Consider the following 26909-nt stretch of genomic DNA (forward strand, 5'->3'; position numbering starts at 1 on the left):
AAATATAAAATCTTTTAAAAAAAGATGAAGAGTCTTAGCATTGTATAAGAAGGATTAGAGACATGGTAATAATTAGAGGATGATTTAGAAGTTATTGGTATAATCCAGATAAATAATGAAAATCTTAACTTAAGGAAGGTAGCAGTGGAGATGAAGAAGTGTTGATGGGTTCTAGAAATAAGTGCAGTTGATAGAATTTGATGCCTAATTATGTGAAGGAAGAGAGTAAAGATAGTTCCTAATATTCTGACTTGGGCAACTTGATTTATGGTAATTTTTCCTTTGATTTGGATTACAGGAAGGAGAATGAACGTGACAAAGTGAGGATGAAAAGATAATGAATTCAGCTTAGGCCATATTTAATTTCAGGGCACTGAGGGGAAAGTGTGATGGGCAGTGGGTAAATGGGTCTGGGGTTTAAAAGAATGCCTAGACTAGGAAGAACTGGATGAGGTGGCCTCCAGGAACTGTGTGGAGAATCTGACAGGACAGAAACCTAGGGGACACTGGTATTTGAGGGGTGAGCAAAAAAAGTAACCTGGTGAGACATTCAAGAGCCAGGTTGGGCAGTCCAAGCCAAATTGCAAGAGTGAAAGTGTAGATGGCCCCAAAAGAAGAGGTAGTAGCAAGTAGCTGATGGTTTGAATTGGGGCTGCTTTATATCTAGGTGACGATTTCCAATAGAGAGATTTATAAATCCTTGGAATTTAGACCTAGATGGAACATGTGGGGAAGTGATAGAGCTATAGTACAGAATAAGTGATGAGCCTCAGAGAAGCAGGGATTTGTAAATGAAGATGGAGAAGTAACAGTCTGGAAGTAGAAATGGAGACCTAGAAAGATGCTGCCGCTCTGTCTGATGCTGTGATGTGTGGGCTTCTCAGCTTCCACTCTGTAGGGGAAGAAAGGAAATGAACGTTATGTTGCTTCAGTGCAAACAGTTGTAAATTGAGCCCTCGGGTGGAGTTAGAGGTTTAGTAAAGCTAAGATTAGATCTCTCTAGTTTGGGGATGGGGATTGAGAATTAATAGAACCTAATATTCAGAAATCAGTGTGTCCGTTCAGCTCTCAGATGATGTCCACATGGCTCCCCTCTTTTCCCAAAGTTGGCACTTAGACCTACCCCCACCCCCAGCCCTACCTATATTGAAATATTAGAATCTTCCTTGGACTCTGTTTTGTTGTGGCACTGAATCTTGGTTTTTAATCATCAAATGTACATATCGTCAAAGTATATGTGCTCAACAAATTCAGTTAGTGTGTCTTCACCTGGGTTGTAGCTACAAACTTTGTCTAGACCAGAGTGATTCAAGCTTCTAAAGACCAACTATGTTTGACATCATTTCTCTCTGCTAACCCTGTTAGTACCATCAGCCTAGGTGATCGCCTCACTTGATCCATCATCTCACCCATCTTGTTCACTAACACTTTTTTAAAAACACCACTTCCCCCATTTGGAGGTATCTAGAGATATTGTGTGTGTGTGTGTGTGTGTGTGTGTGTGTTCGTGTTCCTTACCCTCTTTATCCAATTTATCTTGCTTTTCCTCCACCACAGAAGCTATGTCCAGTTAAGCCTACACCAATCATTCACATGTTCCAGTGTGTTCATCCTTCTTTGCAGGAGCATCTTCCTTAGTAAAAAATAAAAAACTTTAGGTTTAAACAGTACTTAATAATACATTCTTCAGGGCAGCCCCGGTGGCGCAGCTGTTTAGCGCCGCCTGCAGCCCAGGGCGTGATCCTGGAGACCCTGGATCAAGTTCCACGTCAGGCTCTCTGCATGGAGCCTGCTTCTCCCTCTGCCTGTGTCTCTGCCTCTCTCTCTCTCTCTCTCTGCATCTCTATAAATAAATAAATAAAAAATCTTTAAAAAAAAATAATACATTCTTCAAAATGTATAAAATAAAGCAAAACTAATGTATATTACTGCAAAGAATGTAAGTATTCAAAAAGTAGAAGTTCCAGTGTTGCTCTTTTTACTCTGATGACTTTTTTCACCAAATGCTGTTCGTACAGGGTTCCAAATGGAGATTTGTAGAATGAAAGATGATCACATTTGTGCCTTTCAGGTACAGGATCGACTCCTGTCTCTATGAGATTTCAGGGCATTCTCACGTATACTGATTTAATTGAGCCTGAAATTGATTTTACAAGATAATGTATTTTATTTTATTTTATTTTATTTTTTTACAAGATAATGTATTTTAAATTCCAAGAGACAAATAATATGTTTGCATTAGAGACAGTGGAAAATATAGGACAAGAGTGGGAATGTGGGCTTAAAAAAAATGGCTCAGTGGTTGAGCATCTGTCTTCGGCTCAGGGCATGATCCCGGGGTCCTGGGTTGGAATCCTGTATCAGGCTCCCCACAGGGAGCCTGCTTCTCCCTCTGCCTGTGTCTCTGCCCCTCTCTCTATGTGTCTCATGAATAAATAAATATCTTTTTAAAAAATTAGTGGGAATATGGGAACCATGCTTATTGGTGCTAATAATGACTTCCCACCTTCCCTATTACTTGCAATACCTAAAGGCCATCAGGAGGGGCACCTGAGTGGCTCAATCAGTTAAGCATCTGCCTTGGGCTCAGGTCATGATCCCGGAGTCCTGGGATTGAGTCCCAGGATCGGGCCCTACATCGGGCTCCGGCTGTGCATCGGGCTCCCTGCTCAGTGGGGAGTCTGCTTCTCCCTCTTCTTCCCCAGCTTGTGTCTTGCTCTCTCCCTCTTTTTCAAATGAATAAATAATCTTTTTAAAAACAATAAATAAGGCCATCATGAAATGAATCCAAATTGCTATGTATTTCTGGACTACATCTGTTCATACGTTATGTAGATACTGGATAGAAATTTTTCATAATGAAAATAACTACCATGACTGAGTAATTCCTACATGGCTGGCTTTGCTGAGTCCTCTATGTCTCATTTAATCCTCACTATAATCATATGAGGTAGGTATTTTTATTCATTTTACAGTAAGGAAGCTGCAGCTGACAAGTCATTGACTTGCCCAACCTCACAGCCAGTAGGAGTAGGTAGGAGTTTCAAGATCTGAACAGTGATTTTGAGACTTTGGATGCAAGCTCTTGTTTTGTTGTTGTTGTTGTTGTTTTAAGAGTTTATTTATTTGAAAGAGAGAGGATGAGGAGGGTTGGGCAGAGGGAGAGGGAGCAGGCTCCCTGCTTAGCAGGGAGCCCAATGCAGGGCTTGATCTCAGGACCTAGGGGTTACGACCTGAGCCAAAGGCAGACACCTAACCGAGGGAGCTACCCAGGCGCCCCTGGATGCAAAGCTCTTAACCACCATATGATCTCCTTCTGTTAACTGGATTCAACAGTTTGGTTTTCTGTTTTATTTTTTCTTGTTATTAAAGCTACAAATTTGTTTTATAGGAACAAGTAGTGATGAACTTGGACAGCAGACTTCTCATCTTCCCTTTATACATCTGCTGTAACTTCCTGTATATATCACCAGAAAAAAGAACTGAAAATAATCATCCAGAAGATCCAGAAAACTGAGGATCTCATCAGTTGGAAACAGTAGCACTTTGAAAACTTTTTCGGCCAGCTTTAATTTAATGGCCCTACTGATATTCACGTCTAAGGTGACTAACAAAGACAAAGGCCTTATGAACTGTACAGATAATACAGAGGACTATTCTTATGCTCATTACATTTCTATGCATATATGAAAAAAAACATTTTAAAGCCAAGAAAATGTCTGTCAAACCATTTGTTACAAAGATGTTGACTCATGCTTTTAATTTTTAAGCATCAGTAGAAAATTGCTGTAGGTAAAATTCATATTTCTCTGAAGCCTAATATAGATTTAATTTTTGGTTTAAACTTTGATCCTACCTAATGTTAGTGACTGTCAGTTATCTACCTGTAAACTTATTTTTATTTGGCTAAAAGAATGCTAAAGAAACTATTTGAATGGCTAATTATAAATGCTGTTTCAATTGTTACAGTTAAAGCTGTCCTTTAATTTTTTTCAACTGCTCATTAATTCCTCCTCGTATTCTGCTATTCCTCTAAGCTGTGCTCATTTTTAATCATTAAATACTTTTCTGTGGTTTTGGAGACTAAGCTGGGGAACTTTTTATTTAATGTAAGCATTTTCATGCTATTTTACTTTGCTTTTAATTTAGTTTTCTTAGGATTTTTAACAAAATCAGCTTTAGACTTTCAAATGAACTTGAATGGGGGAGAAAATCAATTTGAACCTGAGGATATTCTTTTGCCTTACATGGTCTTTTCTTTGACATTCTGTACTTTATTCTTGGTCATGGATTATTTATGTACCAAATATTATACTTTAAACATTTTCATATTCTCTGATCTGCAGAATTATTTATGTTCAAATTTTGGTTGGGAATCCTATTTCCTACTTAAGCTCAGGACCTTATAAACCTCTGAATTGAGTGCCTTTGAGTTATACATGCTAATAGAAATTTCATAGCAAATGTAAATAAGGTCGGAGGATCTCATATAGAAGATTATAATAAAGTATTAATGTAAAAATAGAACTTATTTTTATCAAAAATGGATGTACACTTGTCATAATTTATGTTTGCTTTTTGTGTTTATTGCTCTTTTGCAAATAACCATGCTCATCTTCTTTCCAGTCAGAGTTAAGCTTTTTGTGGTTAATGTATATTTTTAGTATGTTTTTAAAAACGGGAATCATTTTTATGTATCTGTACAAATAATAAATACCCATTTGGAAAAAGAATAAATAAGCTCTTCTATAAAATGGACAAAAAAAGCTTTGCGCAGTGGCAGTATCGTAGCCAATGAGGTTTATCCGAGGCGCGATTATTGCTAATAAAATGGACAAAAAAAACTTAGTTGAAAGCAGAATTTTTTTCTTTCTAGATTTTTTCCAGTTAGATTTAACTTTTGGAATTTGGTAGTTTTTTTCTCCAGTAATATGTCCATAGGTTCATAAATTGCTTTTCTCCTTTCAAAATTCATCCTTTTTGACGTAAAGGAACCTTTGATGCCTCTCCTTCCCCCACCCGTCGAACTGTAGTTTAAATGTTTAAGTACAACAATTTAGCCATATCAAGAGGCTACATTTCTTATTTTTATATTTAACTATAATTCTATCTCTTTTTGAGATGCTTTTTTTCCTATCGTATTCTAGCATCAAAGTTTGCTTGCTAAAAAATATAAATAACCTTAATTTGAATTATGTGATTAAAGTTTTAGAAATATTGGGAGTAAAGAGAAAGTTTGAGTATATTAGTAAAATTAACTATTTCATCATGTAAATTAACCAAATTGGAATTATATATGGTTCCTGTCCTTTGGTTCTTTCCTAGCCAAATTGCTTACATCATTCACAAACCATAACTACTCTTCAATCATGAGTAGGTTGTGTTCTCATCTGAGAAATTGATAATTTTTAGCTACTGTTAGTATGAGATCTGGTTTTGTTTTTGATTCCTTAGCAGCAACTTTTCCTTCTGTTTCAATAGGACTATTTTCCATAAAGCGTGAGCTGAGGTGTCATGGAAACTGTTATGTATGAAAGCTTTTGTGTTTGTCTGCCTTTGCCCTATAGCCTTTGCCAAGTCTTTTTTAATTTTAACTACTAAGGCTAGAAACAATATTAACCCATTAATAATTATTAGTAGTAACTTGGTTAGTAGTATCAATTAACTTCGTTATCAGTAAAGAAGAGATCCTTAAGAGAAAATATTCTAAGATCTCATGCTAAGTTACTAAAAAGGAATATGGATGTACCTTTTTCTTTAATGGATTTGCCTTGGAACTTAGCAAGGTATAGGCAAAATTAAATGAACAGTGGTAGTCACTAGCTTTTTATTAAGTGTTCATTGGCTAACATTTTATCACATTTTAAGTCTTTTTTTTTTTATTTTTTTTTAAGATTTTATTTATTCATGAGAGACAGAGAGGCAGAGACACAGGCAGAGGGAGAAGCAGGCTCCATGCAGGGAGCCCGATGTGGGACTCGATCCCGGGTCTCCAGGATCATGCCCTGAGCTGAAGATGGCGCTAAACCGCTGAGCCACCCGGGCTGCCCCATTTTAAGTCTTTCAATGGGATTACCATGATATATGAATGATCTTCAATATCAAGTGCAAAAGTGAGATCACCAAGGGTCACTGTGGCTATATTTTAAATTTTTATTTAAATTCAAGTTAGTGTAGTGCTGGTTTCAGGAGTAGAATTTAATGATTCATCACTTAAATATAACCCCCAGTGCTCATCCCCAGTGCTCAATACCCAGCATGGAACCCAACTTAGGGTTTGAACTCACAACCTGTTTCCATTGTTGCAGAAAGTTTTCTGTTCAACAGTTGGTCCAGAATATCGAACTATTAACATTGAAACAATATCAAAAGTTGTATTCCCTTAAAGATGATCCCATGTAAAGGGACCCTACAGTTCCTCCTTAGAGAGTCTGACATCTTTCCCAAGGTCCAGGTATAGGGGTATAAAGGAAAAAGTCTCAGACGTCATCAGTCACTGTTAACCAGTGGTCAGTCAGACTGCATCTAATTTAGAGGGGAGATTACTGACTCAACAGCATGCATCCACACGTAATGATAAAGTAGGACACTTTTGTAAAAGCTGGTGGCCTTTTTAAAATAGGGCTAGCAAAGTAGAACAATTTAGCCAAGGCTAGAGAATAGCACATTTGCAGACCATCACAGGCTGTGAATGTTGGTTAAGTAAGGTACATACATACTTTGAATACAGTTTGCCTTTATTGAAAAACTGGTTGGGGAGGGAACTTAAAATTAAGCAAGTGTGATCACAAGTGTTGACCTTACCCCACTTAAATTCCATTAAAATGGAATGAGGGTACCTCAAGCTACTTATCAGAAATATAAAGGATTTTCTTCCAGATACAGTGCTGAAAGGTACACAGTGCTGGATAACCTGCATCCTGAGGGAGCCCTCGCAGAACCCAGTTTCTGGCCCACATTTCAATGAGGAAGGAGCTTTTTGGAGACACACCATTTCTTTTCCCATCTCCTTTGGAGAACTTACTCCTTTGGTTTTTTCCCTTTCTCTTTTGTATTTTGCTTTTTCCCCCCTCTATACTGACTCATTCACACCAATATTTAAATGTGCTTAAGTTTCTCACATCTTTGAAAAACCTTCAAATGTTGACCTCCACCTGTTGCCATATGTTGCCCTGAGTCGGCTAAACTTCTCATAAGGGTTCTCCAAATTCTGTCTCCACTTCAAAACCCATTCATAGGGACGCCTCGGTGGCTCCGTGGTTGAGAGTTATCCCAAGGCAAAGGCCACAGGTAGTCTGAGGGCTTCGAAGGATGGGAGGGAACCAGATTGGAGTTTTTCTTTTTTTTTTAATTTTTTTTAAATTTTTATTTATTTATGATAGTCACAGAGAGAGAGAGACAGAGACATAGGCAGAGGGAGAAGCAGGCTCCATGCACCGGGAGCCCGACGTGGGATTCGATCCCGGGTCTCCAGGATCGCTCCCTGGGCCAAAGGCGGGCACCAAACCGCTCTGCCACCCAGGGATCCCCAGATTGGAGTTTATTCAGAAAATACTGGATATGGATACTTGACTAGAGGGGAAATAATAACAGGAGGCTGGTAAAATAATCTAGATTAGACACTAGAGTGGCACGTACTAGAATGGCGTCAGTACGTGAGGGGAATAGTGGCTGCGTTTGAGAAATAGCTGCTGAAACTGGGAAAAACTTGGTGATTTTGAACATAGATGATGAGGGAATTAGAAGATTAGCCCACATCAGGCTCCCTGCTCTCCTCCTGCCACTCCCATTTGCTCATGTTCCCTAATAAACAAAAATATCATCGGATTACAGATGCTCAATTGAAGCCATAAGTGTATGTGAGATCACCTGGTGCAGGCTCAGGACAGAAGACAGCCTGGAGAGAGCCAGAGGGGACGAAGAGTCTCCAGAAAGAGACTAAGAAGTGGGCACAGAAGCGGAATGAACTGGGTGACTGTGATGTCCAAGAAGTTCATGAGAAGGCTGCTTTTTAAGGACAGTGGTTAATTTTAAGTGTCGGTTAAAAAGAATGAAAAAAACACATCTAACCTATAGAATTTAGCATCAAAGTCTGCTGACTCACAGGTTTTAGTGGTTTCGTTGTGAGTGGAGTTTTTTTTTTAAGACTTTATTTATTCATGAGAGACACAGAGAGAGAGGCAGAGACACAGGCAGAGGGAGAAGCAGGCTCCCCGTGGGGAGCCCGATGTGGGACTCCATCCCGGGACCCCGGGGTCACGATCTGACCCCAAGGCAGACGCCCCTCTGATGACTTATTTTTCTGTAGTTCCAGCCTGGATCTCTAATGGGCTTCAGATACACATCTAGGTGGCATCTCCCCCTAAGTGTCTGAAATGGCCCCTCACATTCGCAGGTCCAGGTGTGAACAGCAGCTTTCTCCTGAATTCACCGTGTATGCTCTGCCTTAGCAGATGATGCTACCAGTCTCTCCAGTTTCACAAGCCGGAAACCTGGACGTCATTCTTGATTCTTCTGATTCCCTCATCGTCTATGTTCAAAATCAAGTTTTTTCCAGTTTCAGCAGCTATTTCTCAAACGCAGCCACTATTCCCCTCACGTACTGACGCCATTCTAGTACGTGCCACTCAAGTGTCTAATCTAGATTATTCTACCAGCCTCCTGTCCTATTCCTCTAGTCAAGTATCCACATCCAGTATTTTCTGAATAGACTCTAATCTGATTCCCTCCCATCCTTCGAAGCCCTCAGACTACCTGTGGCCTTTGCCTCGGGGTTCTGGCCTTTGTATTTCCTCTCCCTTTCCTCTTGCCCTCACACATTCAGTCTCCTCTACCTGGACAATCTCTTCCAGCTCCCCACAACTGTCACCCCGTTTTTCTTTTTTCTTAAGATTGCCATCTATTCAGGAGAGACACGGAGAAGAGAGGCAGAGGGAGAAGCAGGCTCCCTGCGGGGACCCTGATGCGGACTCCATCCCGGGACTCCAGGATCGTGCACTGAGCCAAAGGCAGACGCTCAACCACTGAGCCACCCAGGCGTTGTCACCCCATTTCTGGCTAATTTGTACTCATTCTTAAGGTCTTGTCTGGACATTACTTCCTGTTGGCAATTTCTCCACAATCCCCGCGGCCCCCAAAACCAGTTAGGGACCTGTCCTGTGGCTTCACCACACCGCATCCTTCGCGTCAATGCGCTTCCACACTATTTACCTGGGGACCGCAAGCCACTCGAGAGGAGACTTGTGTCTTTTTCAGGGATTAATCCTTTGGTACGTAGGTGTGCGATACAGGTCTAGGAGAAAACTCTTGATAATGCTCTTTTATTTATTTTTTTGATGTCATCTGGAGCGCTGCGGAGACCGCCCTTCCCGGGCCGACTGTTCCCAGAGGTAGCAGATGTCCCTCCTTCTGGGCAATAACGACGCGGACCTTCCAAGCACCTTGTCACGCGAGCCACGGCCTCCTGCTCTGCCCTGATGACTGCGGGGCCAGGAACCAAACAGCTCGGGGTCGCCCCTGCGTCCCCAGTTTCTCTGACCGATCTTCAGTCTGTGCGCTCGGGGCGCGGGGCGGGCGGGCGGTCAGACAGCACCTGGAGATCCCGGCCCCGAGCCCGCCGCACACGCGCTGTGTCCCCCTCTAGGAACAGAGCGGGGACCCCGGGGCTCGGCGGCGCGGCTGCCCGCGGCCCAGGGCGTGACCCCGGGTCACCGGATCGAGTCCCGCGTCGGGCTCCCCGCACGGAGCCTGCTTCGCCCTCCGCCTGGCTCTCTGCCTCGCTCTGGGTCTCTCAAGAATGAATGAATGAATGAAATGAATGAATGAATAAAATGAACGAATGAATGAATGCATGAATGAAAGAAATCTTTAAAAATAACTAAAAATAAATAGGAGCAAGCACACCGTGTGAGCGTGCGCCCGACCGCGCAGGAAAGGCCCCGGGGCCGGGCCGGGCCGGGCCTCCACTGTGTCTGCAGACCTCACGCACCTGGACGAGGAGCGGGACGGAGAATGGGGAACCGAGAGGCGCGTCGGCGCGGGAGGCCCGGCTGGAGCAGGCTCCTGGAGCCTCGGGCGCCCACCCCGGAGCCGCGGCCGGGATCGCCGGCTCCCCTCCTCCACGCCGGCGGCCGAGCAGCGACGCCGCCCAACTCTCCCCCCCGCGGGCGCGGAGCCGGAAGGGACCACGACCCAGCGGCCGGGCGGGGCCGAGCCCGGGGCCCCCAACGCCGCGCCGCCGGCGCCCTCCGCCGGCCGGAACCCCCCGGGCCCCTCCGCGTTGCCCGTCGGCGGCGGAAGCGCAGCGCCCCGCGCTCCCGGAAGTGGTTGCGCAGGCGCTTCCGGGGCAGCCTGAGGTGCGGGGAGGTTCCGAATGGGTCGCAGCCGCAGCCGCTCCCCGCGGAGGGGTGAGTCCCGGGGGGAAGCGCCGGGCTGGGGCTCGGGCGGAGGCGTGTCCCCCCCTTCTCTGCCCCGAGGGCGCGCGCGGCGGAGGGAAGGGCCCTCCTGGCCCGGGAGAGGAGGAGCTTCCGGACGCCGTCGGCCTCGTACCGTAACCTGCGACGCCTGTGGGCCGCCGTCGGGGCTGGGGTCGGGCTGCGGTCGGGCCGGGGTCGGAGTCGGGGTCGGGGTCGGGCTGCGGTCGGGCCGGGGTCGGAGTCGGGGTCGGGGTCGGGCCGGGGTCGGGCTCGGGCTCGGGCTGCGGTCGGGCCGGGGTCGGGGTCGGGCCGTGGTCGGGCTTGGGGTCGGGCCGGGGTCGGGCCTGGGGTCGGGTCGGGGTCGGGCTGCGGTCGGGCCGGGGTCGGGGTCGGGCTTGGGCCGGGGTCGGGCTTGGGGTCGGGCCGGGGTCGGGGCTGCGGTCGGGTCGGGGTCGGGCTGCGGTCGGGGTCGGGGTCGGACCTGCGGTCGGGTCAGGGTTGGGCCGCGGTCGGGCTGGGGCCGGAGTCGGGGTCCGGTCGGGGTCGGGCCTGCGGTCGGGCCGGGGTCAGGGCTGAGGTCGGGTCAGGGTCGGGCCGCGGTCGGGCCGGGGTCGGGCTGTGGTCGGGCCGGGGCTGAGGTCGGGGTCGGGGTCGGACCTGCGGTCGGGTCGGGGTCGGGGTCGCTGTCGGCCGGGGTCAGGGCTGCGGTCGGGCCTAGGGTCGGGCCTGAGGTCGGGCCGGGGGTCGGGGCTGCGGTTGTGTCGGGCGGGGTCGGGCCACGGCCCGGTCGCCGAGTCCCTGGGTCTCTGCAAGTCAGCGGGCTCCTGCGCGGGCGCGGGGGTCGTCAGACCCCGGGGGTAGCCTCCGGCCCGCAGAGCCCGAGGGGACGGTGTCCGCCTCCGCGACGGCCCTGTCGGCGGGAAGTGGACGCCTGGGTCGCCGCCCCCGGAGCCCACGTCGCGGCATGTCGCGCGCCCGAGCATCCGGGAGGCAGCGGCCCTAAGCCCAGGACGTGGACGCCGCCCGCCAGCGCAGAGCCTCCCTCCAGCCACTCAAGGCCGAAGAGGCGGCGATCCCCCGCCGGCGGGCAGCGCTGGGCACGTGCTGCGTCCGGATTCGCCGCGCTGTGTGGGTGCGGCGGCTGCGGGCGCCCGGTGACGGGGCGGGCGACGCCGGCGGGACATACCGGGCCGCATCACGCAGAGTGGGAAAGGCGACTCGCCTCCTGTTTCCACGGCACTCCTGGGACTGGCGGGCGGGGGTTCGCGGGGCGCGCGGCGCGGGGGTTGGCGCGCGCGCTCGCCTCTGCAACAGGCCCTGTGTGTGTGTGTGTGTGTGTCAGAGCGCAGGCGGTCCCGGTCCGCGTCCCGAGAGCGAGAGCGCAGGCGCCGAGAGCGGTCCCGGTCCCGGGACAGAGACCGGCGGAGGAGCCGCTCGCGGTCGCCGCACAGAAGACGCTCCAGGTGCGTGCCGCAAACTGCAGGTGCCCCGCAGGTCCCCGAGAAACTAGGCGCCGCCCTTAACTTCGTGTTTTGTTTTCTTAAGATTTTATTTATTTACTCCTGAGAGACCCAGAGAGAGGGGCAGAGACAGACACACGGGCAGAGGGAGGAGCAGGCTCCACGCAGGGAGCCCGATGCGGGACTCGATCCCGGGACCTCGGGGTCACGCCCTGGGCCCCCGGCTGCCCTGAAATGACGGTGTCAGCCCACCTTATTTTAAAGCCCACATTTCCCATTGGTAAAATGCGGTTAATCACACTGTCGATACCACTGACATGCCCAAGGAGGAAATGAGATATAATACATAAAAAGTACTGCCGTGGTGCTTGTCCATCGTAGGAAGTAAGTGTTTTTTTGTTTTTGTTTTTTGTTGTTGTTGTTGTTGTTTAAAGAATTCATTTTTGTAAGGAACATCTTTACAGCCAACGTGAGGCTCCGGCTCACAATCCTGAGATCAACAGTCAGGTGCTCCACTGACTGAGCCAGCCAGGTTGCCCCTGTGTTTTTATTAACTTCTTAGTGATGAGGCTTTATTCAAATGTATAAACAAGAATGTGAGATCTTGAAAGAACCTTAGGAATTGATTGTTGATTCTTAATAAGTAATAATTGGTGTTTAAGTCAACTTTTTTGTGTGTTTGTAATTGCTAGAAACATCTTTTCCTGCCTTCCAAAAAAAAACTTTAGCTCTAGCTGTATTGGACCGATGGTTAAAGCAGTAAATTGTAGTTTTGGTTTTTTGTTAAAAGAGTCTAAGTAGAACCTCCTTCCTTCTTCTGCTATGGAGAGTGGACTTCTGGTTCTCTGAAGCCTGGCTTTTGTTTAGCCTTTATCTCTTAGGAGCTCATGTATGTCTTTGCCAGTCAGCATAAGTCATCAGTTATGTCTCTGTTTCTGATCTCTTATTAGATCCCCAAGACGACATAGATCCACATCTCCTTCCCCTTCTCGACTCAAAGAAAGAAGAGATGAGGAAAAGAAAGAAACAAAGGAAACAAAAAGCAAAGAACGTCAGATTACTGGTAATGTTATTAGATAAATAACTGCAGGAAAAATACAACCTTGTTTATATAGCTTGTAGTCATGATAAAATTATAAAACTATAATTCTGAGGTACTTAAATATTAAATTTTTTATAGTGTTCATTGCATATGGTTTTGATATTTTGTTATCATTGTACCTTAGTGAGTTGGTTATCTGTGGAGCTCCTGACATGGACAGTTAAAAACCTGAGAATATTCAATTTTTGAAGTACCTTCAAAACTAGTGTCATATAATGTGTTAAAAGTTGTCCTGCCCAAAAGCTTTCCTCCACGCATGTCCTTTTAAGCAGTCTCTTCTGATGGCAAATGGATAGCATATTCCTTCCATGCGTTGTAAGTTACATTGTGCCCAAACTGTAAAGGAATTTTTTTCCAGTAGAAAATTCCACTGGAATTTTTTCCAGTTTCCAAGTCTTGAGCTAATTGTTTTGTGTGTTCTCTGCTGCTGAGGTGGAATAACTATTGACCTATTGCCAGCTCTCTTTTGATATAGGTCATATTCCATGTCGTTGTCCCTTGCCTCTGGGTACAGATGTAGAGCCTTCCCGTGAAACCTTTCCTAAGCTGGAATGGCATAAAGCAAAGAGTATCCCATGCTTTCTGGAAGCTTGTGGTAAGCCACTTTGCTTTTATGAAAGACCTACGTTAGTACAGTAATTGCCTTTTTCTTAAAAGTAAAAATCCTCTTCAGATTTCTTTTGGTTAGCAAAAATAACTACTAATACAGGTCTTTTTCTTTCAAAGATTTTATTTGTTTTAGAGAGACCAAGCATGAGTAGGGAGGGGCAGAGGAAGAGGAAGAAAGAATCTGAAGCAGTCTCCGCACTGAGGGCAGAGCCCAACATGGGGCTCGGCCCCACAACTGCAAGATGATGACTAGAGCCAAAAACCAAGAATTGGATGATGCCTAACCGACTAAGCCACCCAGCCGCCCCTAATGTTGGTCTTTTCTAAAAGCAAAGTGGTGTATCACAACCTTTGGGAAGGCAGGATGCCTATATATAAAATGATGAGAGTTTAAAAAATGTTTTTATTTTTGTGTTATTTTTTGCAGAGGAGGACTTAGAGGGCAAAACAGAGGAAGAAATAGAAATGATGAAGTTAATGGGATTTGCCTCTTTTGACTCCACAAAAGTAAGTAAAATGTACAGCCAAGTAAACATTCTGATTTGAATTAATCCATTATTACTGTCACATTTTTCCATATTGTTTTACTCTTGCTTGTAATTTCTTCCATTCATGCAAGTTTTTTCCCTTAGAAAACATTAAGTATCTGTTTGAAGGGCATTGAGAGCACAGAGAAGGAAGTACTGAGCTGCCATTCAAATTCAGGGAATGTTTGTCTGATGTTTGATCTTCTAGGTGATGAAGAGGAGGAAGATCATTTGAAATAGAGGGAAGGGCTCATGAAAATGCCATATAGGCATAAAGGAGCATAGTGTATTGCAGGAGTTTGAAATTCAGTGACTGGCAAGAGGATGCTAATGGGATAGTAGCTATGAATGAGGCTAGAAAGCAAATTGTGGAAGCTTTTGATACTCTTAGCGATGCTAAGGAATCTAAAATTGATTCTTTAGATGTTGAGAGGAAGCAATGTTTTTGTTTTGTTTTGTTTGTAGGATCATATGTGTGTTTAGAAAGATGAGCTAGGGCAACATGGAGGACAGTTGGGCGACAGATTAGATTGGAGGCAAGGAGAACTGCTAGGTCATGCAAGTAAAAGTTGAAGGCCTGAATTGAGGCCAGAATATTGAGTCCACTCAGGAGCCAGAGTTGGTGGTGGTGGTAGGAGTGGGAGTGAATAGCCAGTGATGATGACTCAGGAGTGACAGGCTAAAAGACTGGGGGATAGAGGTAACCAAGAAGGGGTTCTGGAAAGGGGAAGTGCTGTTAAAAATGAAATTCTGCTACAGAGAAAGATGACATTGGGGAGCTGTATGCATATCTCATAGCTCAGAAGAGGGGAATATTGGAGAGTGAATGCTGTCCAGCCTTGATCATAATACCGGAGAGAATAAGGAAATGGAGAAGGAAAAGGGGGAGGGTTGGTGGAGAGGGAGGTGAAGAGAGGGACTATGGGGGGAGTAGAAAGAGATAAGGAGATGGGGTAGAGAAATGGGGGAAGGTGGAGAGGATGTGGAGAGGAGAGAGGGCATAGAGGAAGCTAGTGAGAATAGATGGAGGAAACGTGTGTGTGGAAAGAATGTATTTTTTCTTTGAGAATATGGTTTAAAAACATTTTTCTCTAGAATTTTAAGTGTATTTAATTTTGTAAATGGAAATTGAGATTTTTTTATTTTATTTTTTATATTTATTTATTTATTTATTTATTTATTTATTTATTTATTTTAATTTTTATTTATTTATGATAGTCACACACACAGAGAGAGAGAGAGAGAGAGGCAGAGACACAGGCAGAGGGAGAAGCAGGCTCCATGCACCGGGAGCCTGACGTGGGATTCGATCCCGGGTCTCCAGGATCACGCCCTGGGCCAAAGACAGGTGCCAAACCGCTGCGCCACCCAGGGATCCCTAGATTTTTTTTTTAAATTGTCAAAAATAATCCACTTCCCCTAATCTTGTATTCCATCAACTTGTAAATGAAATGGGATAATCTCAGGTGCTGTAGAAGTTTCTTTCTAATGGTTGTGATTGTGTAGGGCTCACAAGTTTTTAAAATGGCAGAGTATAACTGAGGAGGGATACTGAGGCATGATTGTTTTGAGGTAAGAAAATTATGAGTTCTTGTTCTCACAAATAGTTATAAACCCCCTTTTGGAATTTAGTGCAGTTTATGTAGTAGTTTTTTCCTTGAATACACCAAATCCTTATTTGTTTTTCCAAAGAATATTTTATAAGTGAAATGGTTTATTAATATATACACTGGGTGAACAAAAATATCTCCAAAGTAAAGCAGAAGAATTAGGGAAGGAACCTATCAGAATTATTTTCTTGGGGTTGGGCTGGGGCAGTAGGTTTACTGTCACCCCATGTTAAGTTTGAAATTCTGAGCATCAGATGTGAAAATGGAGCCATACTTCACTTTCATGTTGTCAATGCTGAAGTGTTTGTTTTTAAGGAAAAAATAGGTGAGAATTCAGAGATCCCTTGAAAATTAAGGAGTACCATGAGGACACATGGTGTCAGTTGATTTCTTTTTTTTAAGATTTTTTATTTATTTATTCATGAGAGACACACAGAGAGAGGGGCAGGCTCCATGCAGGGAGCCCGATGTGGGACTCGATCCCGGGATTCCAGGATCACACCCTGGGCTGAAGGCAGGCACTCAACCGCTGAGCCACCCAGGTGTCCCTGTCAGTTGATTTCTTAAAAATACCTACAAGAATGTTCATTTAGTTTGTATGCAGGTGGCTTCATGGCTATCAGTTACAAGTTGTCTCAGCTCATTTGTGCTTTTCAGTAATGTGTACCTTGTGATAGTTCATCATTGATCTATGGTGGTACTTTTTCATGTACCAATGTAGTCACTTATTTTACCTTCCATTTTCACATTCTAGAAAGTTTCAGAGTTTGGTTATGTATATTAATGGGTAATTTTCTATTTCAGTATGTAAATCAAAACAGGGTAACAATATACAACTATGTAAATAGTTTTCAAAAACCAGTAATCCTCTAGGAATTGAACTTAATAAAATGGTTAGTATCATTTACTTTTTTTCTAAGCTCATCTTCAAGTCAAGCCTACTTCCTGTTCTTGGGAGGGCAGAATTATAGACCTCAAATCATTTACCTAGTATTCTCTCCCCCACCCCAATAATATAGTGACAATAGGAATAGAAAAGTAAAGCCAAATACATTTTTTTTAAGGTTTATGTATTCATTTTTAGAAAGAGCGCAAGCAGAGAGAAGGGCAGAGGGAGAGAGAGAATCTCCAGCAGACCCTCCGCTGAGCACAGATCCCTTACACAGGGCTCAATCCCACAACCCTGAGACCATGACCTGAGCTGAAATCAAGAGTCAGACACTTAACCAACTGAGCCACCCAGGTGCCCCCAAATACATTTATCTCCACCTCAAATATGTACCTTACCTGTGCATGCCTCTAGGGCAGTGGATAACAGTGTTTTTTGTTTTTGTTTTTGTTTTTTAACCCTAACACAGATACCTAGTAAGTGTGCTACAGTTAGGATATGCTCCTCTGGGTAATAATGAGGCAGGGAGAGAGAGAGCTGGAGGTTGTGTGTGTGTGTGTGTCTGTGTGTGTTGGGGGGGGAGAGAGAGAGATGGCACAAATCAGTGGTGTCGTGTATTTAACAGTCATTTTCTGAGCACCTGCAAGTTCAGTGGCCTAGGATGTGAGAACACAAAGGTGACTCATATCCATTTCCCTCCATCAAGAAGCTTTCAGTGCAAGGGGAAGTAGCATCCTGATAATGCAAGTTAGAAAATGGAAGATATTACGAGGAAAGCACAGTTAACATTCTATGGAAAGGTAGAGGGTGCTTTCTGGCAGCTGGATCACTTGAATTGAGTCTTGAGTGATGGATAAGAACCAGATGGTTAAAAAAAAAAAAAAAAAAAAGAACCAGATGGTTAGGGTTCTTGGATGGGAGTTGAGAAGGCATTTTAGACATGAGGACAGCAAGTGATGAGTTAACTTGGACAAATCAAAAGACCCAGAAAGGAATCAGTGAAAAAGAGGGTAGATGCCACATAAGAAAGGCTAAGATAAAAGTGACACTTAACTTTAGCATCTGGTATTCTGTATCTTGGTTTTTTAAAGATTTATTATAGAAGGTAGGGGAGGGTTAGAGGGAGAAGCCCAAGCAGATCCCCCGTTGAGCATGGAGCTGCATGTGGGGCTCCATCTCACAATCCTAAGGTCATGACCTGAGTTGAAACCAAGAGTCAGACACTCAACTAACTGAGCCATCCAGGTGCCCCTGTATTCTGATTCTTGATTTGAAAATTTTTAATTTTTCAAAACCTGTGCAAGAAATGAGATCTCCATGAATGGTGACTGTTTCAGCTGTGACTTGAGAATACTGTGAGCTAAGGGTCATAAGTTAAATTTTTCTAGAGGAAATAACTAACTCGTATTTGGTTTCAGAGAATTCTTAGACCAAAAAAGGTTAGGGTCTGCTACCCTGTTTCTCTGCATGCCTCGCACATAAATATATACACCATGATTGTTGGCTTGAATATTTGAATATGTTAAATTATGTATGACTGTAAAAATATGAACAGAGCTGTATTACTTGGGAGTTCATTGACTATCATCAGGATCTGAAAATCCTCTCATTGGGCTTCCTCATGCTTAAATAGATTTTGCCATTTAAGTATATCTATAGGATCCAGCTCTTTGATCAGGCATTTTTAATATATCCTTCCCATTTTTTATATTTGTTTATTCCTTTTCTCCAGGGGAAAAAGGTGGATGGCTCTGTAAATGCCTATGCCATAAATGTGTCTCAGAAGAGGAAGTACAGGTATGTGTAGTCCCCATTATTATGTTTGAACTAACGATAAAAATTACGTGCTTAGAAAAGTAAGTATGAGATAGTTGTGTTTGTAGGAAATGTAGCAGTTTCCATTTGGTCCCTTGTTTTAATCTTCTTTGCTCATATTCTGGTGTGTTAAAATAATTTCCAATCTACATGTGAACCAATACCTATTACAGAGAAGGGTAATTGCCTTAAATGTTCTAAAGCTCCATATATAGTTCTTTCTTTAAAACAGCATAAACTCTATAAATAAATAAGTAAATAAATAAATAAATGAATAAACAGCATAATCTCAAGTCTTCAGGCTTTAATTTCCTTATAATTATAGGTTTAAATTAGATCCATCTTGAATCATTTACCTAGAGTGATTGTGTAAGGATTTTAACTGTAAATACATTTTTGTGTTAAGTTATAGGCATATTTTATTAATACCACAGAAAAAAAAACAATCCATACCTGAAATCACACTGAATTCCTAATGAAATTGAAAAATAAATTCCACCTAATTTAGAATATGAGTAATGTGATTTGAGAATGCTGTGGCTCAAAAAAAAAAAAAAAGAGAATGCTGTGGCTCAAGGTGATGACCAGAATCATCGTTGACGGTCCTTTGTAAAATTATCTTCAAATAAGTCTTATGAGGAGAACTAGTACAATATGCAATCAGATTTACCTGATGGGTACCTATTTTAGAGCTCTTCTCTATTTCCTTACTGTTACCTATAAATCTGGATTTTTGACTTTTTTTTTTTAAGTCTGTAAAATCTTTCCAAATAATTTTGAAAGTATATTTCCATACTTCTGTTTAGATTTTAAAGAAATCTGAAAGGCTTTAGATTATTTTGAAAGTGAAGTAGGGCAGCCCGGGTGGCTCAGCGGTTTAGCACTGCCTTCAGCCCAGGGCCTGATCCTGGAGACCCGGGATCGAGTCCCACGTCGGGCTCCCTGCATGGAGCCTGCTTCTCCCTCTGCCTGTGTCTCTGCCTCTCTCTCTCTCTCTCTCTCTCTCTCTCTCTCTCCTCTCTGTGTATTCTCATGAATAAATGAATAAAATCTTAAAAAAAAAAAAAGTGAAATAATATCCTTAATGTGCATTAAATGACTATGAATACTTTATACCCTAGTAAAAAAGTATTTACCTTTGCCAATTTAAAGATGATTTATATATTTTTTTATTTATAAGAGGAGTCCAGAATTTTTTTTTAATAAACAATGAGTTTTCTCTTCTCATCATAGGCAGTACATGAATCGAAAAGGCGGATTCAACAGACCTTTGGATTTCATTGCATGAGAATTGAAATGATTTTTCTTTCCCCTACCTTGTTCAGAAGAGTGGATTTTGTATTTCATATTTAATATGCATAAAAAACAGGATCACAGTCCTCCCTCCTTGTAAAGTAAGAAAATTTTATTTATGATGTGTGCAGTTCACTTACCTTGACTCAAAAAAAAGAAGATTAAATATTGCATTTTTTTCTTTTAGGAAATATCATTTGGGGCAATCGTCAGCCCCATTTTTTGTTCTTACTGTTGTGGAAGCTGTATATGTTTTCTTCTTGGATGCTTGTTAGGACTTTTTAAAACATAAAAGTAATTTGGTTGTAAGTTTCTCAAATAAAGCAATATTTCTACCCTTTTGTATTTGATAAATATTTGTGTTACTATTATAAAATTGTCCCCGTACATGTTAGGTTTTTTTTCCTACATAGATTTAGATTCCATTAGTAATTTATAAATAACTGGATTTTTTATCTTCTGTGGTTCCCTCCCCCCAATTAGTATTTCCCCTGTATATTGTTTTTCTCCATTTTAAAAGCAATATATACTTATTATATAAAAACTTGGAAGAGGGACGTCTGGGGGCTCAGTGGTTGAGCATCTGCCTTCAGCTCAGGGCGTGACCCCGGGGTCCTAGGATCGAGTCCCACGTCAGGCTCCCTGCATGGAGCCTGCTTCTCCCTCTGCCTGTGTCTCTGCCTCTCTATCTCATGAATAAATAAATAAAATCTTTTTTAAAAAAAAGAAAAACTTGGGAGAAACCAAAAAGTAAAAAGAAAAGCCAAAATCACCTATAATTTATCCCCCAGAAACAATATTTTGTTACATGTCTTTCCAGCCTCCTGTGGTGTATATTTATTGCCCCCACCTATTATATCAGAATTTATAGGCTGTTCCCTTTTGCTAATCTTTTTTCTCCCATGTTCTGTGAACAGGTTTTAATACTATTACATGTCCTTTAGAAGCTTAACTTTAAGTTTAGCTACTTGGGTGTACCATAATTTATTAACTAATCTTTTATGAGCAAACATTGGCTTCCCTCCCATGGCTTGCTGTTTTAATTAAAACTGTGAGTAGTATCCCTGCTACATATATCTTTTGGTACTTGTTGAATTATTTCCTCAGGTTCTATTCTTAGATGTGGCATTGCTGGATGAGATAAAGCAGTGTGTATACATATTTTAAGGCTTTTGATATGTGTATGGCTAGAAAGGTAACAGCTCACCAGTAAAGTATGAGCATTTCAATTTCATACATGTACACCAATATCAGCCTTAATAATATTTTTTAGGGCACCTGGGGGGCTCAGTGGTTGAGCGTCTGCCGTTAGCTCAGGCTGTGATCCTGGGGTCCTGGAATCAAGTCCTGCATCAGGCTCCCTTGAGAGAGCCTGCTTCTTCCTCTGCCTCTGTCTCATGAATAAGTAAAATCTTTAAAAATAATATTAATTTTGAAATTTCCAATCTGGTAGGTAAAATAATATTTGGTTTTAATTTGTTCAGTTCTTTTTTTTTTAAGATTTTTTTAAAGATTCATTCATTCATTCATTCATTCATTCGTGATAGACAGAGAGAGAGGCAGAGACACAGGAGGAGGGAGAAGCAGGTTCCATGCCGGGAGCCCTATGTGGGACTTGACCCCAGGTCTCCAGGATCATGCCCTGGGCTGAAGGCGGCACCAAACCACTGAGCCACCTGGGCTGCCCCTGTTGTTTTTCTTAAGTCTTTCGCTATTTTTTAAAATTCTGGGGCTCCTTGCTGGCTCATTTGGTGGAGCATGTGACTCTTGATCTCTGGGTTATGAGTTGCAGCCTCATGGTGGCTGTAGAGGTTACTTTAAAAAAAGAATTCTAGAATTACTATCCTTAGATACAAATGTTTTTACGAGCATTTTTAGCCGGATTTTAAATCCTTATTGCATCTGAAACTTCATTACCTATTGTAGTTTTTTCAAAACTTTCCTGTCAAGTTCATTTCCTATAAAGAAAATAATAGTAATGTGAATGCATTGCATAATCGTGTACAGAACACCTTGGTTTAGTTAGTCCTTATGAGACAGAGCAAGTGCTATTATCTCCATTTCCCAGATGAGACAGCTGAGCCTTCGGACCATAAATGCAGAAAATACTGGTACTTATGCTACCTTAGTTGCTCAACTTGTATTGCACAAGTGTCACTACCTCCAGGTGGTTGTTTCACTTGGAGTTTTTGCCAACCGAGCTAAATAATTCCTCCTATACCCCTACTTACCAAAATACTGCGTATCTCTGAATTATCCACAATAAGGATTATTTCTGACCACATTTGTGCATACTTAAGGAAGGCAGACCAAACTGTGGTTTTAATAAGGAAGTTAAAACTTCTGAGATAAAATAATATACCCAAAGCCAAATTACAGACTTTTAGATTGTCGTCTTTGTGAGGTAATAGAGATTTGACTCCAGATCCTCATAGCAGCATAGTTTGTAAAGAAGTGAGAATACCTCATAGGCCGATAGGTGCACTCTGCATGAGCTAACACCAAGAAGTGGAAGAGGAAGACATCCGAAAAGCCAGAGGTAAGACACCTATGATCCTAAGGGAAGTCTTGTTTTTGTTTAAGATTTTTTACTTATTTTAAGAGGAAGAAAGAGCATGAGCAGGAGGGAGGAGCAGAGGGACAGGGACAAGCAGACTGCACTGAGCGTGGAGCCTGACACGGCTCATCCTGACGACCCTGAGATCATAACCTGAGCCGAAGTCCAGGGTCGGGTGCTGACCCAACTGAGCCCCTCAGGCACTCCAGGAAGTTCTAGTTCAAAATAACTTATCCACCAGATCATTTGATTCTGTGCGAATACCAAACACGGATGGAGCATCTTTCTCTTCCTCTAACAAGCTGCTGCTTGTCAGACATAAATTGTGCCGTGTCTTCTGTTTTTAAGTATTTAGATGTTCGGGTACTCTGGGGCTCAATTCTTGGACTCTCCGTTGTCTCCCTTTTTGAGTCCTCAGTGTGGCTTCAAACGTCTTCTGTGGCTCTCCAATTTGTACTTCCAGCCTGGCCCTTTGACTGAATTGCAGGCTTGTGCAGTCGTGCAGTGATGTGCCCAGAGGAGTAGACCCCTCAGAGCTCGGTTTAGCGGAGTTGTCCTCTGCTGCCCAGCCTTCCCGGCGGCTTCCCCGTCTCAGTAAGTGGCCCATCCTCACCCCTGGCTCAGACTGAATCCTTAGGGTCATCCTTGACTCCTCTTCCTCATTCCCCACGTTCATGAGCAAACCTTTTGGCTCTAATCCCGGAGTATATGAATAAAGTCCAGCGTTGGGGTACCTGGGTGGTGCGGTCGATGGAGCTCTGATTCTTGATTTCGGCGCAGATCATGATCTCAGTGTCGTGAGATGGGAGTCCAGCATCGGGCTCCACACCCAGCGCAGAGTCTGCTTGGGATTCTCTCCTCCCCTCTGCCCCCCCCGCCCACACACACACTGAGCATGTGCTTTCGCACTCTCCCATTTAAAATAAATAAATATGGGATCCCTGGGTGGCGCAGCGGTTTGGCGCCTGCCTTTGGCCCAGGGCGTGATCCTGGAGACCCGGGATCGAATCCCACGTCAGGCTCCCGGTGCATGGAGCCTGCTTCTCCCTCTGCCTGTGTCTCTGCCTCTCTCTGTGACTATCATAAATAAATAAATAAAAAATAAATAAATAAATAAATAAATAAATAAATAAATAAATAAATAAATAAAATTTTTAAAAAATAGAATGAAGTCCAGCCCTTAACTTAGTGCCCAGGCCTGTATAGTCTGAACCATGGCTTCTGCCCTTGGCCTTGCTGTTCCTTGAGAACACGTGTGAATCTACCTCAAAAGTCTCCCACTTGCTCTTGCTCCCCCACCTCCACCCCGATTTGCATGGGTAGCTTTACATCTCTGCCCAAAATAAGGTCAATCTTGACCAGCCTATCCTAAAGGGCAACCCCACTTCCCTCTCTATCCCTTTACCCTTACTTATTTTAACATTTAAAAAATTGAGATAAAGTTCACACAGCACAAAATTCACCCTTTCACAGAGGTACCATTTCAGTGAGTTTTAGTATATTTAGTTATGTATCAACACTAATTCCAAAAAACTGTCATCACTCCAAAAGACCCCATCAAGAGTACTCCGTAACCTTCCCTGCCACCCTCATTCCCCACCCCTGAAATCAGTAATGTCCATTTTGTTTCTAAAGATGTGGCTAATTCTGGACGTTTTATATAAAAGGAATCATACCGTATATGGCCTTTTATATCTGGTTTCTTTCACTTAACATTCATGTTTTCGAAGTTTGTTCAAATTATAGCATGTGTCAGTACTTCATTCCTTTTTTATGGTCAATTAATATTCTGTGAATATCACATTTTTATAATTCATCAGTTGATAGGCATTTGCATTTCACTTTTCGGGTTTTATAAATAATGACGCTATGAACATAAGTAGTCAAGTTTTTGTATGAACATATTTTTTGTTCTCTTGGGTATATAAATAGGAATGGAATTGCTGGGTCCTATCCTGTTTGACTTTTTGAAGCCCTGTCAACTGTTTTCAAGAGTAGCTGTACTGTTGCATGTTCCCACTGGCATATGGGAGGCTTCCAGGTTCTTCATGTGCTCTGCAGTCTCCTTGTCCTAAGGGCAGTTCCCCTGCCTGCCACGCTGTACTCAGGTATTCCCGTCTGGATCTGACACTAGGCATCCAGCCCTGAGATTCGGGCTTCCGTCCCCCGCTGCTGGAGCCCCAGCCCCACACAGTGACTGGCACAGAGTAAAGCACCCATTAAACACCTGCTCAACCCATGAAAATTGTTCAGTGACCTTTGTTTTCTTGATCTTTTTCTTTTTTGATTTTTACAAAAGATTTTCTTTATTTGAGAGAGAGATGGCATGAGCGGGGAGCTCAACGCGGGGCTTGGCCCTAGGACTCAGGATCATAACCTGAACTGAAGGCAGATGCTTAACCAACTAAGGGACCCAGGTGCCCCAACCACTTCCTTTGATCTTTTATGTTAACTTTTAGTTACCCACGTAATAAATGGACACATAATAAATGGACACATTTCTCCCATAAAAATTTTAAAACATGACAAAGCTAGACCCCTTTTGTACAGTCCGACCGTCCTGGTCCTATTGCCCCTTCTTCACTGTGAAGCCTTTACAGTGTATCCTTCCAGACCTCTGTCTATGGACCTGTGTAACGTTGCAAATGAGGAAAGTACATCATTTGGGCTTTTTTTTTTTTTTTTTACATAAATTATACGCTATAGGAACATTTTACAGCTTATTTAACACTGCCTTGGAGATCTTTCCATGCCAATATATATACCTCTACTTTTTTTTAACTGCTACCATAAGTATTTTGTGGAATGTACTACCACTGTTTAGCTGTTGCTCTGTTTTTAAAATCACAAATATTCATGGAGTAGCTAATTTTTGGAAGGCAGCATTTTTAAAGGTTTTTAGAGCTTAAGATCATGATACTAGATCATCCAATAATATGATATTGGAGCATCCAAAGTAGCCACAAAGAAGGGGATTAATATGGAAGTAGCAAATTTCAGTCCTTTTTACACTTTAAAGAATGAAATCCACACCTCAGACATGTAAGAGCAAAATACATTTTAATGTCATAGCAGTTAGATGTCAAGCTCGGTTACAAATAATTTTTTAATTCCCACAATTTTGGAACTTTTTAGACAGTTAAGGATACAACAGTAGTCTTTCTGCCGCTCTGAGGGATTCACTGAAGAGGCATCTCCACGTCACAGTTCCCATAGCATTTAATGACCCTGCGACTTGGCATTGGCATCTACCTACTATCCTATGCCTCTGGGACATAAGCCCCTCACAGGAAAAAGGCTGGGTCTTAGCCTTCTGAAAGACGCAGTAAAAATTATCTAGCAAGTATAGTATCTACTGTGTTTATGCATCCCCATTTTCAGCATTTTCTTTCTCCTTCCCAATTCTATTAGTTTATCTTGATGTCTGTTTGAAAATGTGAATGATTGTTGGACAACCCATGTTTATGCATAACTTTTTATTTAAAATTCTGGTCACAAAACAATTTCAAACATTCTGGAATTCCCAATTTTTATTTTTGGGTTTGTGCCTAGTGGTCAATGCTTTTATAATGCCTTTGAGGCACAAGGTGCTAGGGGTCACCACTTATACCTTGTTTTAGGATTTCCACTTTTCTTCAAAACCTATACTTTTAGGTTATCTTCACTAGGCATTGTGTACATTTGTGTAAAATAATCTCTAGAAAAACAAAACAAAATTTTTGTTCTATACTACTTGATGTCCAGTAGATGGCACCAAATACCCTTTGAAGTTCATGATACTAATTCCTACTTGGTGTTCCTGGCTATTTGATAATTTCTTCCACCACTGCCAGGGAATAGAAAGAGTCCGTTCTTTCATCTAATTCTGTGATTATTATACAACCTAGTATTTTTGTCCATGGTTTAAGATAAACCTGTTGGTGGGTATCTGGCTGGCTCAATCAGAAAAGCATGAAACTCTTGATCTTGGGGTTGTAAGTTCAAGTCCCATGTTAGGTGTAAAAATTAAGAATAAAATGTTTTTAAGAAATGTTTTTAAAGATAAACCTGTTGGTGTTTAAATTATTAATTTGCTATTTCTGCCTCAGATTTCAACCTTTTATCCTTCTTCTGTGTGGTTTTCAATCACATTGATTCAAGGAGAAGGATCATGGTATTGAAATAAGACTGGGCTGAAAGAAAATTAAGGATAAGAGAAAGAATAAAGAAATATGCTGAATGTTTATGATAAAACACAGAGAAAATATAAAAGTATATAAAATCCAAATTTAAGATAAGGAAGTCAGTGTTTTTACTATTGTTAGTTTTAGTACTTTAGAATTCATTTCATTGACTTTCAAATTTGTTTTATAAATAACTTGCAATTAAGAAATACTCGTTAAAAATGTTATATCCCCATTCTCATTTCTCTTTGTGCTTTCTTGAAAACCTTTATCTTGAGTGTATTAGCTTTCATAAAGAATAAGCTTTTATTCAGTTTACCATCAAAACCAGGAAATGTTCCCTATACGCCAGGCATGGTCTATAACGTTTATTCTAGTTGTTAGTTCTGTTGACTTTATTTAATTTTAATGGATTTGTCGACCATTAAAAAGGACATGTTCAAAAAATTCCCATCATGATTACATTTAC

The 26909-nt window shown here is 42.7% G+C and overlaps 2 protein-coding genes, 1 long non-coding RNA gene and 1 pseudogene across 6 annotated transcripts in view; 3 read left to right on the forward strand and 1 right to left on the reverse strand.

The window, feature by feature from the left end:
* GMCL1 (germ cell-less 1, spermatogenesis associated) overlaps positions 1–9110 on the forward strand; it is a 60753-nt gene extending 51643 nt beyond the window's left edge. The window contains exon 14 of one of the 2 annotated variants that reach the window (XM_077915744.1): positions 8892–9110. In XM_077915744.1, coding sequence (XP_077771870.1) covers positions 8892–8963 — 72 coding nt within the window. In that variant the 3' untranslated portion in view covers positions 8964–9110. Of the gene's footprint in view, positions 1–3391; positions 4545–8891 lie in introns of those variants that run through there. The other variant, XM_077915743.1, reaches the window with a different exon arrangement.
* Positions 339–10515, reverse strand: LOC144324351 (uncharacterized). 2 transcript variants are annotated; one of them, XR_013389892.1, is made up of 3 exons: positions 9211–10515; positions 1519–1843; positions 339–892 (listed from the first exon to the last, which is right to left on the reverse strand). It is a non-coding gene; the product is annotated as an uncharacterized LOC144324351 (long non-coding RNA). The 2 variants fall into 2 exon arrangements; XR_013389891.1 differs by having other exon boundaries at positions 1519–1633; positions 9211–10466.
* On the forward strand, positions 4766–4898 carry LOC144324435 (U4 spliceosomal RNA; annotated as a pseudogene).
* SNRNP27 (small nuclear ribonucleoprotein U4/U6.U5 subunit 27) lies at positions 10268–20061 on the forward strand. 2 transcript variants are annotated; one of them, XR_013389890.1, is made up of 7 exons: positions 10268–10406; positions 11758–11878; positions 12826–12938; positions 14014–14093; positions 18345–18409; positions 19661–19821; positions 19908–20061. XR_013389890.1 is itself a non-coding variant. In XM_077915750.1 (6 exons), the coding sequence occupies exons 1-6, from the start codon at positions 10373–10375 to the stop codon at positions 19713–19715; spliced, it is 468 nt and encodes a 155-aa protein (XP_077771876.1). In that variant the 5' UTR covers positions 10268–10372; the 3' UTR covers positions 19716–20061. The 2 variants fall into 2 exon arrangements, 1 of the variants encoding a protein (XP_077771876.1); XM_077915750.1 differs by having other exon boundaries at positions 19661–20061.
* Positions 20062–26909: the final 6848 nt, after the last annotated feature.

The sequence above is a fragment of the Canis aureus genome, chromosome 11, assembly GCF_053574225.1.
Source record: "Canis aureus isolate CA01 chromosome 11, VMU_Caureus_v.1.0, whole genome shotgun sequence".
Classification (NCBI taxonomy): domain Eukaryota; kingdom Metazoa; phylum Chordata; class Mammalia; order Carnivora; family Canidae; genus Canis; species Canis aureus.